Source organism: Gracilinanus agilis, chromosome 3, assembly GCF_016433145.1.
Source record: "Gracilinanus agilis isolate LMUSP501 chromosome 3, AgileGrace, whole genome shotgun sequence".
Classification (NCBI taxonomy): Eukaryota; Metazoa; Chordata; class Mammalia; order Didelphimorphia; family Didelphidae; genus Gracilinanus; species Gracilinanus agilis.
The window spans coordinates 31,259,396-31,273,867 of NC_058132.1; the positions used below are offsets into that span (position 1 = coordinate 31,259,396).

The 14,472-nt window shown below is 43.4% G+C and overlaps 2 protein-coding genes across 2 annotated transcripts in view; both read right to left on the reverse strand.

Moving 5' to 3' along the window:
- Nucleotides 1-1,381, reverse strand: part of TMEM240 (transmembrane protein 240) — an 11,341-nt gene extending 9,960 nt beyond the window's left edge. The window contains exon 1 of the mRNA XM_044668638.1: nt 1,301-1,381. Coding sequence (XP_044524573.1) covers nt 1,301-1,381 — 81 coding nt within the window. The remainder of the gene's footprint in view (nt 1-1,300) is intronic.
- A 205-nt stretch (nt 1,382-1,586) lies between these two features.
- SSU72 (SSU72 homolog, RNA polymerase II CTD phosphatase) overlaps nt 1,587-14,472 on the reverse strand; it is a 43,099-nt gene continuing 30,213 nt past the window's right edge. Inside the window, exons 3-5 of the mRNA XM_044667531.1 lie at nt 7,329-7,468; nt 5,708-5,826; nt 1,587-3,071 (exon numbers count right to left, since the gene is read on the reverse strand). Coding sequence (XP_044523466.1) covers nt 2,970-3,071; nt 5,708-5,826; nt 7,329-7,468 — 361 coding nt within the window. The 3' untranslated portion in view covers nt 1,587-2,969. The remainder of the gene's footprint in view (nt 3,072-5,707; nt 5,827-7,328; nt 7,469-14,472) is intronic.

Consider the following 14,472-nt stretch of genomic DNA (forward strand, 5'->3'; position numbering starts at 1 on the left):
CCCGAGCCCCGTTCCCGTCTTCTTTGGTCCACCGCTTCCCAGCGCTCCCTGGGGTCGGGAACTGCCGCAGGAAGGGGGCAGGGGGGGTGGGGGGGGAGGGGAGAAGCCGAGGCCAGCAGCCCGGCCCTTGGGGTCCCCTCATGGCTGGCAGCTAACCGCCCATGGGGAGGGGCCCAGCGCTGAGCCCCGGGAAAGGGGCAGCCCTTTTAGAGAGCAGGAGGAGAGTGACCCGGTTTCTTGGCCCCAAGTAGCATCCCCACGGGAGAAGGGCCGCTCCAGGCCTGTGTGACCTTCCCCACAGCTACCGGCCTTCACCGCGCCGTCCAGCTAACTTAAGTGGACCATCCAGGAGTTGGAACACACTCAGAGGGCCCGGCAAACCCCTCCGTCCCCCCCCCCCCACCTCCACCTCCTGCCATATGACTGGAGCCCCAGGCTGAAGCCCAGGAAAGGAGTCCTCGGAAGTAGGACTTGGGGTGGGGGTGGGGGTGGGTCTTTTAAAGGGGAAGGAGGACGGAAAAGGATGGTATTCCCAACAGGGCTCCATCCCTTCCCCCTCTCTCCTTCCAAACCCAGGGCTCTCCCGTTTAACCGCACCACTTCCCCTCCCGGGGTTACGGGATCCGGGGCTAGCCAGAGGAGCCTGAGGTCCTGAGAAGGGAAGGGAAGGGACCTGCCCACGCAGGCAGGTAGCGACTGAGCAGGAACCCAGACGTCCGGATTCCAACCCCCAACACGCCTTCTGCTTTGGAACGAGCTCATTGGAGGCCGCCGGAGCCATTACTAATTCCCAGCTTTTCTGTTGGGGCCAATAAAAGGATCCAGTAGCAGGACGGACCACCCCTCCTCCGGGGCATCCCCAACCCTCCCCACCCTTGCCTCGAGGCAGAGGCAGAGGAGAGAGGAACAGAGCTCCTGGGCAAACTGGGCTGCACTCAAAGCAAGGAGGGAGAAAAGGAGGAATCTTTGGAAAGGTGATGGAAGAACTAAGCAGCCAAGCTCCAGGGCAGTTGTAGACATGATGCCCAGTCTCTAAAGCACTCTTCCCTCTAGCAGCCTGGGAGCCGGATCAAGCAGGAGTCCGCCCATTTTACAGATGAGGAGAGTGGCTTGCAATGGTGGCATTTAAACTCAGGAAAAGTCAGCTTACTGAGTGAAGGCAGCCTGGGGAGAGGGGGCAGTGGGGGGACCAGGAAGGCCATCAACCGGTAGAAGAGCTAGGAGATGCTGGACTAGCGGTGGGAAGGGGCGGTCAATGGTATCAGAACACAGAGCTCTTTGGAGCTCACCCCTACCTCACCTTATGGTCCTTCAAGGGCAGAGATTGGACAATGCCCAAGCCTGGAGGCAGGACACGAGTCATTTCGGGATCTGGGTCCATGCGTTGGCAGCAGAGGCAGAGGGGTCTGATTCAGAGGGAGGGGGAAAGCCAGGAGAGCAGCAGGAGAAGCGGCCCACAACAGGCAAGCTTGGCTTCAGCTGCCTGCCCTCAATCTCCACCCAAGAACAAAGAAAATTCTCAAAACCGGCCCCGATTACTCCCTGCATCTGGCGAGCGAATAAATAAAAAACTCACATTTTAATTCTTTCTTTAATTTATTAAGTCAGGAATTTATTACCTCAAGAGGTAACAAAGGCTGACATTAGAGACAGGAAAATGGATGAGCTTGTGTTGGACAGACCAGCAAGGGTTCTTAAGGAAGACCAATTCGAAGGCCCCATCCTTGACCTTTGGGAATGGATAGATGCCAAAGGCTTTTTTCCACCATCCCCTTCCAGGGCTCTCTGTAGGCTTTGGAAGAGTCCGGGCCCCATAATGGAGCAGTCCCAAGTGGGTAGAGCATCAGGGCTTCTGAATCAATGCTATCTTCCTGACCTGCGGAGTTTCAGGCAGTTCATCCAGCATGAGGGGAGCATCCTTGATGCTCTGAGCAGCAAACAAGTAAGATACAAAAAAGGTGAGGAGACGCTGCAGGCGGCCATCTATGCCCCTCCACCACTGGAGCTGGGAGGCGCTGTCCAAGGTGATGAGGATGCTTGGGTGGACCGGGTGGACCAGGTGGACCGGGCATCCCGCCTTCAGAACCTAAGGAGGCTCTTCTGCTTGGAAGAGTCTCTTAAAGTCAGAAAACAAGAAACCCTTCCAGGAACTTGTCATTTTTTAAAATCTCAAAACAAAACAAAACCAACCACAATAAGGTTTGCTTGGAGTCTGTGCTGAACCAAGACCAAATTTGTCCATCGAATGGCAACATCGGCAATGTTTCTGAGTGAAGAGGGGGGCCACGGTCCCTGGGGATGTCTGTTGGCCAACCCCGGCCAGTCAGAACGGTGGCTCTGCTGCTGTTCCCCTATTCACTCCCTGTCAAGTTCCCTTTTTCAGAACTGCTTCTGAATCCAGGCTTTCAATCAACAACCTCTCCTTAGTGCAACATGACTGGATCCAGGTTCAGAAAAAGGGAGCAATGAACCCTTCTGTTCGAAAGGCAGAGGGTAGCCTGCTGGCACTTTTTATTGGATAATTCCAAGTTCATACCTAGTAATATACACTCCATTGTTTCATTCAGGTCTTTGAAAACTCCAGCTAATTAGAGGAAAGAAAAATGCACAACCAAGGAAGTGAATAAGCCCAAGGGTGGGGGGAATACAATATAAACCTTTTTTCATTAAAAGAAAAAATCCTTATTATAATTAATATCCCACTTATAACAAGGAAAAGTGGGATAAGGAAAAACCTTGATTTTTTTATACGGCCTCTATGTATCTCTCTCTTCTCATTGTATATGTACAATTTATTTGGGTAATACTGCCTCCTCCCGGCAGAATACCTAAAAGTCAAAACAAACACCATGAAGGAAAAAAGTATTAACAAAAGGAAGATTCGAAGATGGTCTTCAGGGAGAGTAGGGAAGTCAGAAAACTTGACAGGCTTCATTAGACTCTCTAAGGCCTGAGGAGCCAGTGAGGCTTCAGTAAAAGCAGACTGTGTGGAGGAAAGTCCTGCTGCTTTTCTCCTCAAACTCCTGTAACAGCTCATCTATCTCGTTCTCCATGTCTTCTGTGTGCTGAATCTAAAGGAAAGAAGAAGAAAGGCCAACAGGCCATGTTTAGGGAGCCAGTGCAGACTAGGGTCACAGGGGGCGGGCAGGCAGTCTTGGGGAGCATGACTTCAGACCTCTGAGCAATAGCAGGAGGAGATTCAGGGTGGGACCTGGGTAGTCCCCCACTGGGCACAGCCTCCTCAGGCAAGCATCACAGAACGGTCCTGAGCCAGTCTGGACCAGCTCACCAGCCTAGAGTCAACAACACCAAAGTCTACCCATCTGGATGTCAAGAAAGAACGGTCAAGTTCCCTTGTGCTCTTGGATCACTCTTCTAAATGCACGGGGGAAAGGGCCTACGCATGCACATGATGTCGACACGGCAGAGCGGGTTCCTGTTCACAGAATGCCCTGATCAGAGAAGGAAACATGGGAACGAGACCACAGGACCTACAAGTCCTAGCGCCCATCTCCTCCAGGAGCTTGGAAGGCCCTTGACAGCTGTTTTTTCTGGCAGGACACTCCACACTCCTCCATCAAAAGCAAAAACAACCAGCTGAATGGGAGAATCTCTAGACTGCAAATATTAGCCAAGACACTGAAAGACTGTTTCAGAGTGAGGGGAGCAGCCGCTAGCTTCAGGGACCAAAGACCCTCTGCATACAGGGAAGCCAAGAGAGGATCTTTATAGGGAAAGATGGCAGGAGTGTTTCAAGGCAGAAGGCAGTGTAATTGGTGCTTGGCCATTTCTAGCATTCAAAGTCAAAAGAGGACAAAGGGCCGTGCTAAGTTCCAAACTGGAGGCCACTAGCAGCAACCAGGTCCAGGGGGGCCACCAAGCCAACTCCTCCATCAAGCTATCAAACAAAAGTGATTATGCACTATTTCCTACAAAGGCCAACCTGACAGGGCTTTACCCTCGCAAAGGAAGCCCAAAGAAACACTTGTGTCTCCTTCCTCATCCTGCCCCATGCACTCCCTCCAGCTCTGCTTTCTAGGATCTCCTGTATAACAAACAGAATCCAACTAGAAGTTCTACATCTCTGGAACAAAGCACCACAAACAGGAAGATGATGAATACCTGCTAAGGCCCAAATCAGCTGAAATCACCCAAGAAAAGTGAAAAAATTTCTGAGTCCCTTTTAAACAAATGACTGAACTTCAACTGTCCCTTTAAGAATCTGGTTCCATGGAGATGACCAGCAGTAGGTAGGCCCACACTGCTTTAACACCCAACCCAAGCATGTGGGCGAGAAACACTTGATCCAGAAAACATAGCAGAAAAGGGGGGAGGGGGAGGAATGGCCTTTTTTTTTTTTTAGCAGCATCTTCAAATATTCAAGGAAAAAGACAAAGCTAGGACAGACAGAAAACATCATTTCTACTGGTTCACTATCACAGAGAGTTTAAAGAGGGGCAGATAGGTGGGCTCAGTGCTAGGCTTGGAGTTAGAAGGTCCTGGCTTCAAATCTGGCCTCAGACACTTCCTAGCAGTGTGATCCTGGGCAAGTCACTTTACCCCTACTGACTAGCCCTTACTGCTCTTAGAACTGATACTAAGACAGAGGGTGAGGGCCTAAAGAAAAAAAAGTTTAAAGAGCAGAGAATAAAATGTGGCACATCGAGCAAGAGCTTTAATTTTTTCTGAATTGAGAAGAACTTGCTTTAGTTCAGATAAACTCTTAGTGGGAGGTGCCTTGTGAATCCCAAATTCTTGTACAAAGTCAAAAAATTGAGAGAAGTTACATGGAAGTGTGACAACTGTCAGTATGACATAATGGATAAAGGACTGGTCTTAGGTGTAAACAATGGCCTGCAATCGAGTCCCTGCCTCTAACACTTTACACAGCTATTGCGACTGGGCAAGGTCACTTAATGCCAAGTGGCCCTAAGCAACTCCTTAAGATTCTAAAGTAACAAATAAGCTATCCATCTGAATTAGTGAAAGAATTTTCCATAGCAGGATTTCTCTACGCCAATGAAATCACAGGTCTGGCCAAAAAAGAAAACTACAAAGGACGTGTAAACTATTCTGGGCATTCAACTCTTTATTAAAGCTCAGCTACAAAAAGCCAATTCTTAAATCTAAAGACTACGTATGATAGAATGATTGTGCATATGATACGCTGATCTGGTCTCTTAACCTTCTCGGGCAAATATTTGTACAGGGAGAAACAGTTTCCTATTTTTTCAGGGGAAAAAACACAAAGACCTATTAATAACTGAATAATTGGTCTCAGCTTCTACTCCAAAGACAATCCCAGGCCCTGGATGTGTGAAACATTAATATGCAAGTGAGGATTTTATTTCAAATTCTTTTATGGCTTGTTCATGACAATAATGGGGTACCATACCAATGGACTTCTAAAAGAAACGTAGACACGGCAATTATTTTATTCAAGAGTCTGAAGTGTCCTCTGTCCTTTAGATAGTCTGCTAACTTGTCAGTAACAGAGGTTTGCCAAGTGTTTCCTGTTCTACTCAAGAGCATATCCTAAAGCCATTATGCACCCAGCATGCTGTTTTGTACATAGTAGGTCCTCAATACGTCAGCCAAACACAAATGAACCTCTTGGAAAATGGGAATGAGAAAAGGGCTCTAGGAAATCCAGGTCCCAAGTCAAGGCTTGTGGGCATTCTTAGACAAACCCTCCAAGGACACTTACACACTGGCAGAGCTCACAAATGAGGAAGGCTCCTAATGTGGCTTCTTCGTGGTTGTCCTGAATGTCCACATTAATCACATGCACTGGCTGGCAGGTCTCTTGCTCTCTGGAATTTAGATCTAATTGGGAACACAATGACACAAAAGTGTTAGCACACTCAAGACATCCATGAAAACAGGAAGGGCTGGAGCACTGCAAATGCTCCAAGGACAAAGAAGAGATGAGTTTCCCGTGCTGCAGGTCAGTCATCCCCAAGCCAACTTTCAAGTTGCATTCTTCTCTCTTCCCAAACTCATGATCAAAACTAAGACCATGCCCAGGAATCACCCTTTCCCTACAAAAGATTCCTGGAATTAGACATGGCCTCAAGAGTTCAGTACATATGAAAGGAGTAGGAACTCAGGGAAGACTCACTGTGCCTCCTCAAGAACCATGAGCACCAGCCTCTATCATGCTCTGCTTCGCATGTGCAGTCAATGTACCACAGTATAGCACGAATGAATGGTTTTCATCTCTCAAACACCAGATTTCACTGTTTGCTCACTAAGTTTCTTAAAATGCCTCAACTCCCACATCATCCATCCATACCACACAGGCCCCATCTCCTTAAACGCTTCCTGGATAATATAAAGAACACTCCTGATAGGTCAGCCCCATTTTAGACAGAGCCATTTGCACATTCTCTAGGAGGAAGGGAGCTCATATGAAACAGGGCTGCTAAATTCTCAAACAATTCATTTGGGTTCAATGAGGAAGTATGCCAAATAAACAGTCACAATCAGAGCTGGTGGTATCAAAGAAAACAGACTAATTTTTAAGCCCCCAGGCCTCAGTTTCTATCCCTACAAAATGAATTGATTCAACTAGAAAATCTCTAAAGTTCCTCCCTCCCAGCTGCACCAGCCACTGAACCTCTGGCACTCAAATCCAGGCCCTTGGTTTTTCTTCCTCCTGCTCTCTAGTTCTCCACTTCTTAATTTCATCCTTTAACAACAATTTCTATCTGGCAATGAAGGAGAAAAGCCTTAGGTTGTGAAGAGGAAGAAAAACCATTGAGTAAAATTAGAGTTGAGGATTATATGCAGATTACATCTAGCCACTGGACCTCTGGCTGGCACCATACCTTCAGACCGGGTAGAACTTGGTATAAAATATCTTTAGCAGCCATCCATCATCACTTTTCCTCTTCCTATAGCACAACCACTAATGGGCCCACAGGATTTAGCATTAGGAACCATGAAATCTCATCATTAGACCTCAGGATGGAGGCAGACAAATTGTTAGCGGATCTCTAACTTCCTCTCCAGAATGAAGAGCATCTCTCTTCGCTATACCTGGTAGCTGGTTTGTTAATAACAAGGATAAAATGCAGCAAATTGACTAAAGGGGAAAGTAGGGCAGAGAAGAAATAAAACACACTGTTCTTAAAGTCTTTTCAAATATTCAAAGGAACCAATGAGCTCATTTGTTTTTCATTTTTTCCTTTCTGGTGGGATTAATATTCTTCTTCCTTGAACTCTCACCTTCATGACAACTGGTCTCTATCGAGAAACAAATTTTGTGTCTAACCAAGAACATGTGTCAAATGACTTGTGATGCAGATGTGAATTAAGATTCTTACCTTCTACTACCTGGTCATAGACTCTCTCTTCACAGGTAAGGATGAGATCAAACAAGTCTTTACAGTTCTGGAATCTTTCAGGCCGGGGCTTGATTCTCTTATTTCTGTCCAACATGTGCAAAATACCATTTTGCGTATAGCTAAGTGGCTAATGTTAAGGAACTCAGAATGAAATTCTCTACCTTCCTCCCCTCACCCTTCACATTCATTTTATTAGAGAAATGACTGGCCTCATTTTAAGTTGTTTTACATTTAAGGTCATTACTCTGACAGAGCAGAGGATTTTAAATGAATACATTAAATGTATTTTAAAAAAAAAACAATAATTTTCATCAATCAATAACCACCTCCCCCCACCCATGAACAGTTAAGTCATTATGATTCCATTCCAAACTCATAATGATGATAATAATAATAATAAAGGAAAATGCTTTTCCGTCCAAGGTGGCTGTGAAGAAACAACAAACTGTCTGGAAACCAGCTTGCCCTTGTGAGCACATCTGAGGCAGTGGGTTACAACAACAGAAGGAGCGTTGGGTTTGAATCCTGGCTTAGGCCCTTATTTCCTATGGGACAATGAGTAAATCACCTTCCTTCTCAGGTGCCTGATTTCTTCCCTTGTTAAATGAGGGTACTGGACAAGATGGGCTCTGGGTTCACTTCTAGGTATGATCTTTTGGCAGCATCATTCTTTCCTAATTCCCATACCTCTGCCTGGTCATTAGTGAATACAGTAAAAAAATGTAGGCTTCGAAAAACCTGGGTTTACATCCTGCCTTCAGACATTTGACTAGCTATGTGACCAAAGGCAAGTAAGTAGCTTAAAATTTCACGGACTCAATTACCTCATCTGCAAAACGGGAGAGATAAAACCTACATAGCAAAAAGGTTGTTATGAATAAAGTGTTCTGAAAACCAGGCATGATACACTGGTGAATCATCATGACTCTGAAGAATTCCTTGGCTCAGCTATGTAACAGTCCTGGGAATGCAGAGGTGGTTCTCTGCCTCATCCTTTCTCTCTCGGGATTTGAAGATATCCATCCATCCTCACATTGGAGGAAAGTCAAGTAAGGCAATATTAGCTTAAAGGGTGTCACTTTTGAATGAGAGCTGAGGACTACTACAGATTAAACAAGCTTTGGCATGAGAAACTAGCAATTTCTATAATCAATCGGCTTTCTAAAAAAATAAATAAATAAAAAAGACTTCCTAAAGACAATATTATCTTCAGTTTGTGCTGCATAGCCATCCAAAGGGACTTTGTTGTGTCCCCTGGCACCCACAACCTCCCTTCCAGAAAGCACACAGATCTAGTTTCTCTAACCACCACCATCCAGGCAAAAATCTTCATATCCCGACAGCATCTTATCCTGGCTAAATTATTTCTCTTCCTCTAAGCAATTTCAGGAACCAATGCATACTGCTAGGGTCACGGACCTCTGTGATAGAAGACTGAAAGCCTGCAGAACTTTTTTTCCAAACAATATTTTTAAACACATAAAATACATAGGAAGGCAGAAACCAAATATATCAGAAGTTTAAAAACACAAGTCCACAGTCCGTAGGTCAAGAACCTTTGTACAAGAGACTAAGTCCCGGGAGCCTTAAAGCCCTTTACTAGGCAGGGCTTAAGTTAAATTCTCCTGGTCAGGAGAAAAAGATGACCTACTTCCTAGAATACACAGTAGGCAGTTCATATTTGCTGAAATGAATTCCTAGGAACTATGCTCCAAATATGGCCGTCCCATCAGTAAATTGTTTAAGGAAATATTTTTTCTGTCGTGAGGATTTTAAGGGGCAAAATGTCGATGCTCCCTGAAAGGAAAGGTACTAAAGCTAAGGGGACTTAGTGTAGGGTGAAGTTTGAGGAGCAAAGGATGCAAAAGCCCTAAGACACTGGGTGAGATCTTGAAACATTGAACTTACAACACAGGATAATTTTTAACTAAGGGCAAACTCTATTCCTCAAGTCCCTCATGAGGACTATATGAAAACAAGATCTCCTCTTCTTTTAAAGTTATAAGGAACCCCAGAATGCCAGATTTGGGGGTAGTGGGGGTGGGTGGGAAAGATGGTATCTAGGGCAAGGGAAATAATCTCATCAAGCACTTGCCTCTAAGCAGCTCATTCCAGTCACTGAAAACAGACATGCTTCATAAACATGCATTTCCAGGATGTGATGAGAAGGAAGCGTTTCCAGGGTTGGAAAAGCTAACTTACATTTTACCTCTTCTTCCATTTTCCTGTCCAATGAATAACATTCAAATTGAAAAGAAAAAAGAATACTGGAAGGTTGGGGATAAACCATTTGAATCTAGGAGTCTGAACACCTAAGTCATACTTGGAAGAATTGGCTTCTGGAAAATGGAGAATTGGTGGAAATTTACTATCCTATATTCAAGAAACTTGGGGGGCTCAGGAGATTAAGAGCCAGATCTAGAGATGGGAGGTTTTGAGATCAAATCTAGCCTGACACTCCCTAGCTGTGTGACCCTGGGCAAGTCACTTAGCCCCAATTGCCAAGTCCTTGCCCTTCTATCTTGGAGTTGAATCTCTATGTATCAGCTTGAAGACATAAGATAAGTCCTGTCTCAGGATCTAAAACTGAATAAACTCAGTTATGAAGGGATCAAATCCCAAATACTAGTCTCAAGTAATACTTCACCCAACTGAAAGAGGTACCTAAGAAGTTTAAGAGGGGGCAGCTGGGTAGCTCAGTGGATTGAGAGTCAGGCCTAGAGATGGGAGGTCCTAGGTTCAAATCCGGCCTCAGACACTTCCCAGCTGTGTGACCCTGGGCAAGTCACTTGACCCCCATTGCCTACCCTTACCACTCTTCTAAATAGGAAGCAATACACAGAAGTTAAGACTTTAAAATAAAAATAAAAAATAAAAAAAGAAGTTCAAGACTTTTGTTCACCCATGTTCACACTGTCACTAACCCAAACATAAACACAACTGCCTAAAAGGAGTCCCTTGGGGAATGATGAGGATATTATCATCATAGAGACCCAGAAGAAAGTTCCATTAAAGTCTTTTCTATTCCTCTTAGTCTTATTTCTCTTCCATTCGATTCCCAATAGCTTAGTAAAGGGGATTTGCAGTGATGGATATTTTTAAGTTCTATGAAATGTCAGTATTTTTTAAAAATAAGTGAATCATGTAATTAAGAGATTAAATTCCAAGTTTTATGATTTGAAGAGGAAAAGCCTAGTTAGTTTAATAATATGTACACACCAATAATGACTTTGGGGACTATCTTTTGAGGCCTAAAGATTTTGAGTTCCAAATACTTTTATAAATAGATTAGGAGGGCTCCAGATTTCCAGAAGATTTAGTGTTACTTACATGGCTATTATGTTCTCCTGTTCCCAAACTCTGTAAAACACACACACACTCACACACACTTAAAGCTCACCAATTTGATTTCTAGGGACATAGAAAAATATTGTTTAAGTCGCTTTCCCATTTCAAACCACAAGGGGACAGTAAAAAAAAAAAGGATGTGAAGATAAGGAATATCAGGATAATTTGGCATTATAAAAATAAGGCACATTTTTTTATGAAAAGGTACGCTTATATCTCAATTTGAAAAGCAATTTCTGCTTTGGTGACAAGGTATATCTAAGTATGGTACATAAAGACAAGAGGTAGGCATAGGGCAAAAACCTATTTCAATGTGGAGCTCAAATTTTGGCTAGCCTGGCTAAGTACATCTTCTGAATAACCAGATTCAAAAAAATCCCTTTGTTTAAGAGCTGCTTCAATGATGGGAAGGGTGGGGTGGGGTGCTCCAGTGTTTATGATAAATATAAAATTCATATGGAGATTTCCAATAAAGGAAAGAAGACAATCCCCTCCGACCCACAGAGAACTGGGTCCTGGTCTCAGAGCCCAACCTACCTAACCTAGGTTGGAGTAAATGTTGACTCTGCCATTTGCCAGCTGTGTAACTTTAGATAAAACACTCAACTTCCTCCAGCCTTAGTTTTCTTATCAGTAAAACAGAAGAACTTGAAACTTCACAACTGTTAGGCTGAAAGGAAACAATAAATTTTTTTTTTAAGGCAAAGTTAATACAAGGGCAATTCAAGTGTCTTAATCATAGATTTAAAATTTTGAAGTCGGGAGAAACATTTCCACCTACTTAGCAAAATAATCAAATTTTAAGCCCTAAAATGCTTGGGCATGTCACAGAAAGCCAAATTAAAAAATCATGTACAGTTTTCAATTATTTAAAAACATTTTATTCAATGGTACCAAGAATGACAGAGCAGTGACAGGATAGAGAGCCAGGCCTGGAGACAGAAGGTTCAAATTAATACACTTCCTAGCTGTCTGACCCTGGGCAAGTCACTTAACCCCAGAAGCCCTTACTATTCTTCTGCCTTGGAACCAATACTTAGTACTGATTCTGACAGATGACAAGGGTTTAAAAAAAAGAAAAATGACAGCAGGATGCAACGAAGGACCCCTGAAGTTCATGTCATCACAGAACATACCAAGGTTAAAAAAAATGGAGCAGGATGAACAAAACTTTTAGTGCCAGCATCTGAACAGAGGTCTAAAGGCCTAAATCTTAATAACTGCCCTGCTGCTCTGAGACCCTACTTTGAGTAGGGGACCAGAAGGAAAAGAAGAGAGCACCACGGATCTGAAAAACATTTTAAATCTATGTAACCTAAGTTGGACCAATGCTAAGTGAGTTCAAAAAAAAGCAGGAGCTCCCTTAAGGATCAAAGTCCTATGGAATGGAAGAATTCCATAGCATAATATCATGCGTCTTTAGTCAGCCACTTTTTATAAAAACAAAAATTTTACAATCATTTATACCTAAAAAAAAGCGGCCATGATTGAAGTGTTACTGAGTTCACTTTGGCACCAAAAGGGAGTGAATTATGTTATTCTGCTGAGAGGAATATAAATGGGTTGTCAGGAGATATAGTTCCTAGGTTCCATAGGAGAAAAATATTCTGTAGTGAGACGTGGACATACCAAGATAACACAAAAGAGAGAAAGTACATATACTCTGAAGGGATGGATCCTGGCCAGGCTAGGTGTCTAGGACATAATGTGACAACTGAGGAGGACAAAAAGGGAGAAACATTCAGTGCTCTTGCTGATATTTCTTTTTATTTTTGCACCGAAGGTGTGCCTGCTCCTTCATCCCTGCATTCTTCCTGCTGTGGGATTTACTGAAGAATTCTAAACACCTAACCCTGCTGTTCAGACTGGACAGGCCATAGCTAAACCTTGAACTTGTCTCAAATTTAGATTTGTGTAACCTATGACTGGCATGATCACACCTGATTAAAAAGACAAGCTGATCCACAGCCTTCAGGATATAAAATGTAGACTGAAAAAAAATATACTCGGAGGAGTGCAAATTCTCAGAGACTAAATAAACTAGATTACCTGAGTTTATAAGGTATAGTGGAGAAAAGTAACTGTGAAGTCAAATGAACTGAATTTGTTTAGTAGCAAAGAAGAAAATAGAGGCAGAGAAAAAGGGAAGAGCAGTGGAGGGTCAGCTCACAGGAGAAAGGGATAGAATGTGAAAAAGCTTTTGAAAAATATACAGCAGGGTCGTTTGTGAAAAGGAAATTCAACCTCTTCCCCAAGTCTGAGATAACTTTTTCTATTGTTCATTCTTCATGGAGATTTTAGCAACAGGACAGGAACTAGGCTCCAGATAATTAGCAAGAGAACTTAACCCTCTGTGCAAGAAAAGATCTTGTTATCCACAGCTGGCTATAAGAAGGGAAGAATTCTCCCACTGAAAGCCTCTGGCCTTCCCAGAAAACCACAAGCTATATTATTATTTTTTTTTTTTACCAAAGAATATAGTCATAGAATTAGGAAATACAACTAGAGGTCACTGGTATTTATCCTGGTTGGTTCCATTCTGAATGCCATGGATGGGACTTCAGTACTAGAACACCAAAAAGGGCATCTAATATTTAAACATGTGTCCAATATCATGTTCCTCAGATTCGGAATCTAAGGGACGTGGCTAGTCATTTAATTGGGGCACATATGACACACCTCCACCAGCAGGCTGGACTTACAAGCCCAATTATATTACTTCCTGCCTTTGTTATGTTTTAGTGGGGTAAGCCTGTTCTGCTCCCATTGAAGGGCCCTGTGATTAGGCACAGAATGAATGACTAAAAATTACAAGGAAATGATGATCACCTATCACCCTGGAAAGAATGGTAAATTGAGGCTGCCTCACCATGTATCTAAGGGTTCAGATCTCCAAAAGAATGCAAAGAAAGCATTCTATTACAAAGAAGAAAAGCCTTGCTAAGACTTATATTGAGGTGTTAGCCCTTATAACAATGAGGGAGTCTGCTAGCCATTGGCCAGGGTGATCAATAAGCTATAGTTTATCCTTTTGATGAAATCAGATTATTAGAAGAATTTAAGATAGAAGTTGAATACATACTACAAAAATGGTTACTAAAAATTGAAAAACAAATTATGAATAATCCTATTTAAAGAGGAACAATAGCCACAGAAGACTTATGACAATTAAAGGCCCTAAAATTTGACCTGTAAGAGAGTAGTTCCCACGGAGAATGAGAAACATCATAGAAGGAAACACCCTCCTGCTGGGGGCTTCAAAAGTCACTGTGCTGACAAAAAACATCTTTTACTAGTAAAAACATCTGTCATTCATCCAGCCTGTACATGTTAAGAAGGTTTTATACAGTAAGACCTGTGCTCTTGTGAAAGTATACGGTTCAGTGACAAGAGATGGTATCTGTTATAAATGCTGATCTTCTTTTCCCCCTGGTCATGCATGAACCCTCTCCTATAGCCTAAAGCAGCTCGTTTTGGGTGCATTGATTCTTAAATCTGTGCAGTTACAGTAAAAGGGCGATTTTTGCTCAATTGTCTGCAATGACTGAATCCGGCCATTTAAAAAAGACAATTCTTCATACGTGTATTTGGCCATCACGGTTCTGCTTAGAAACTTTCACTGACATTGTCACCAAGTAAAATTCAAAGTCAGGTTGGCACTGAAAGCTTTCCAGCAGACTGCTGACCTTTTGAGCCATCTCTATCCCCCGATCTCAACCCAAAGTGAAGTATTGGCCACCTTGTGCCCGTGCTCAGGAATGCCTTTCCCCCACCC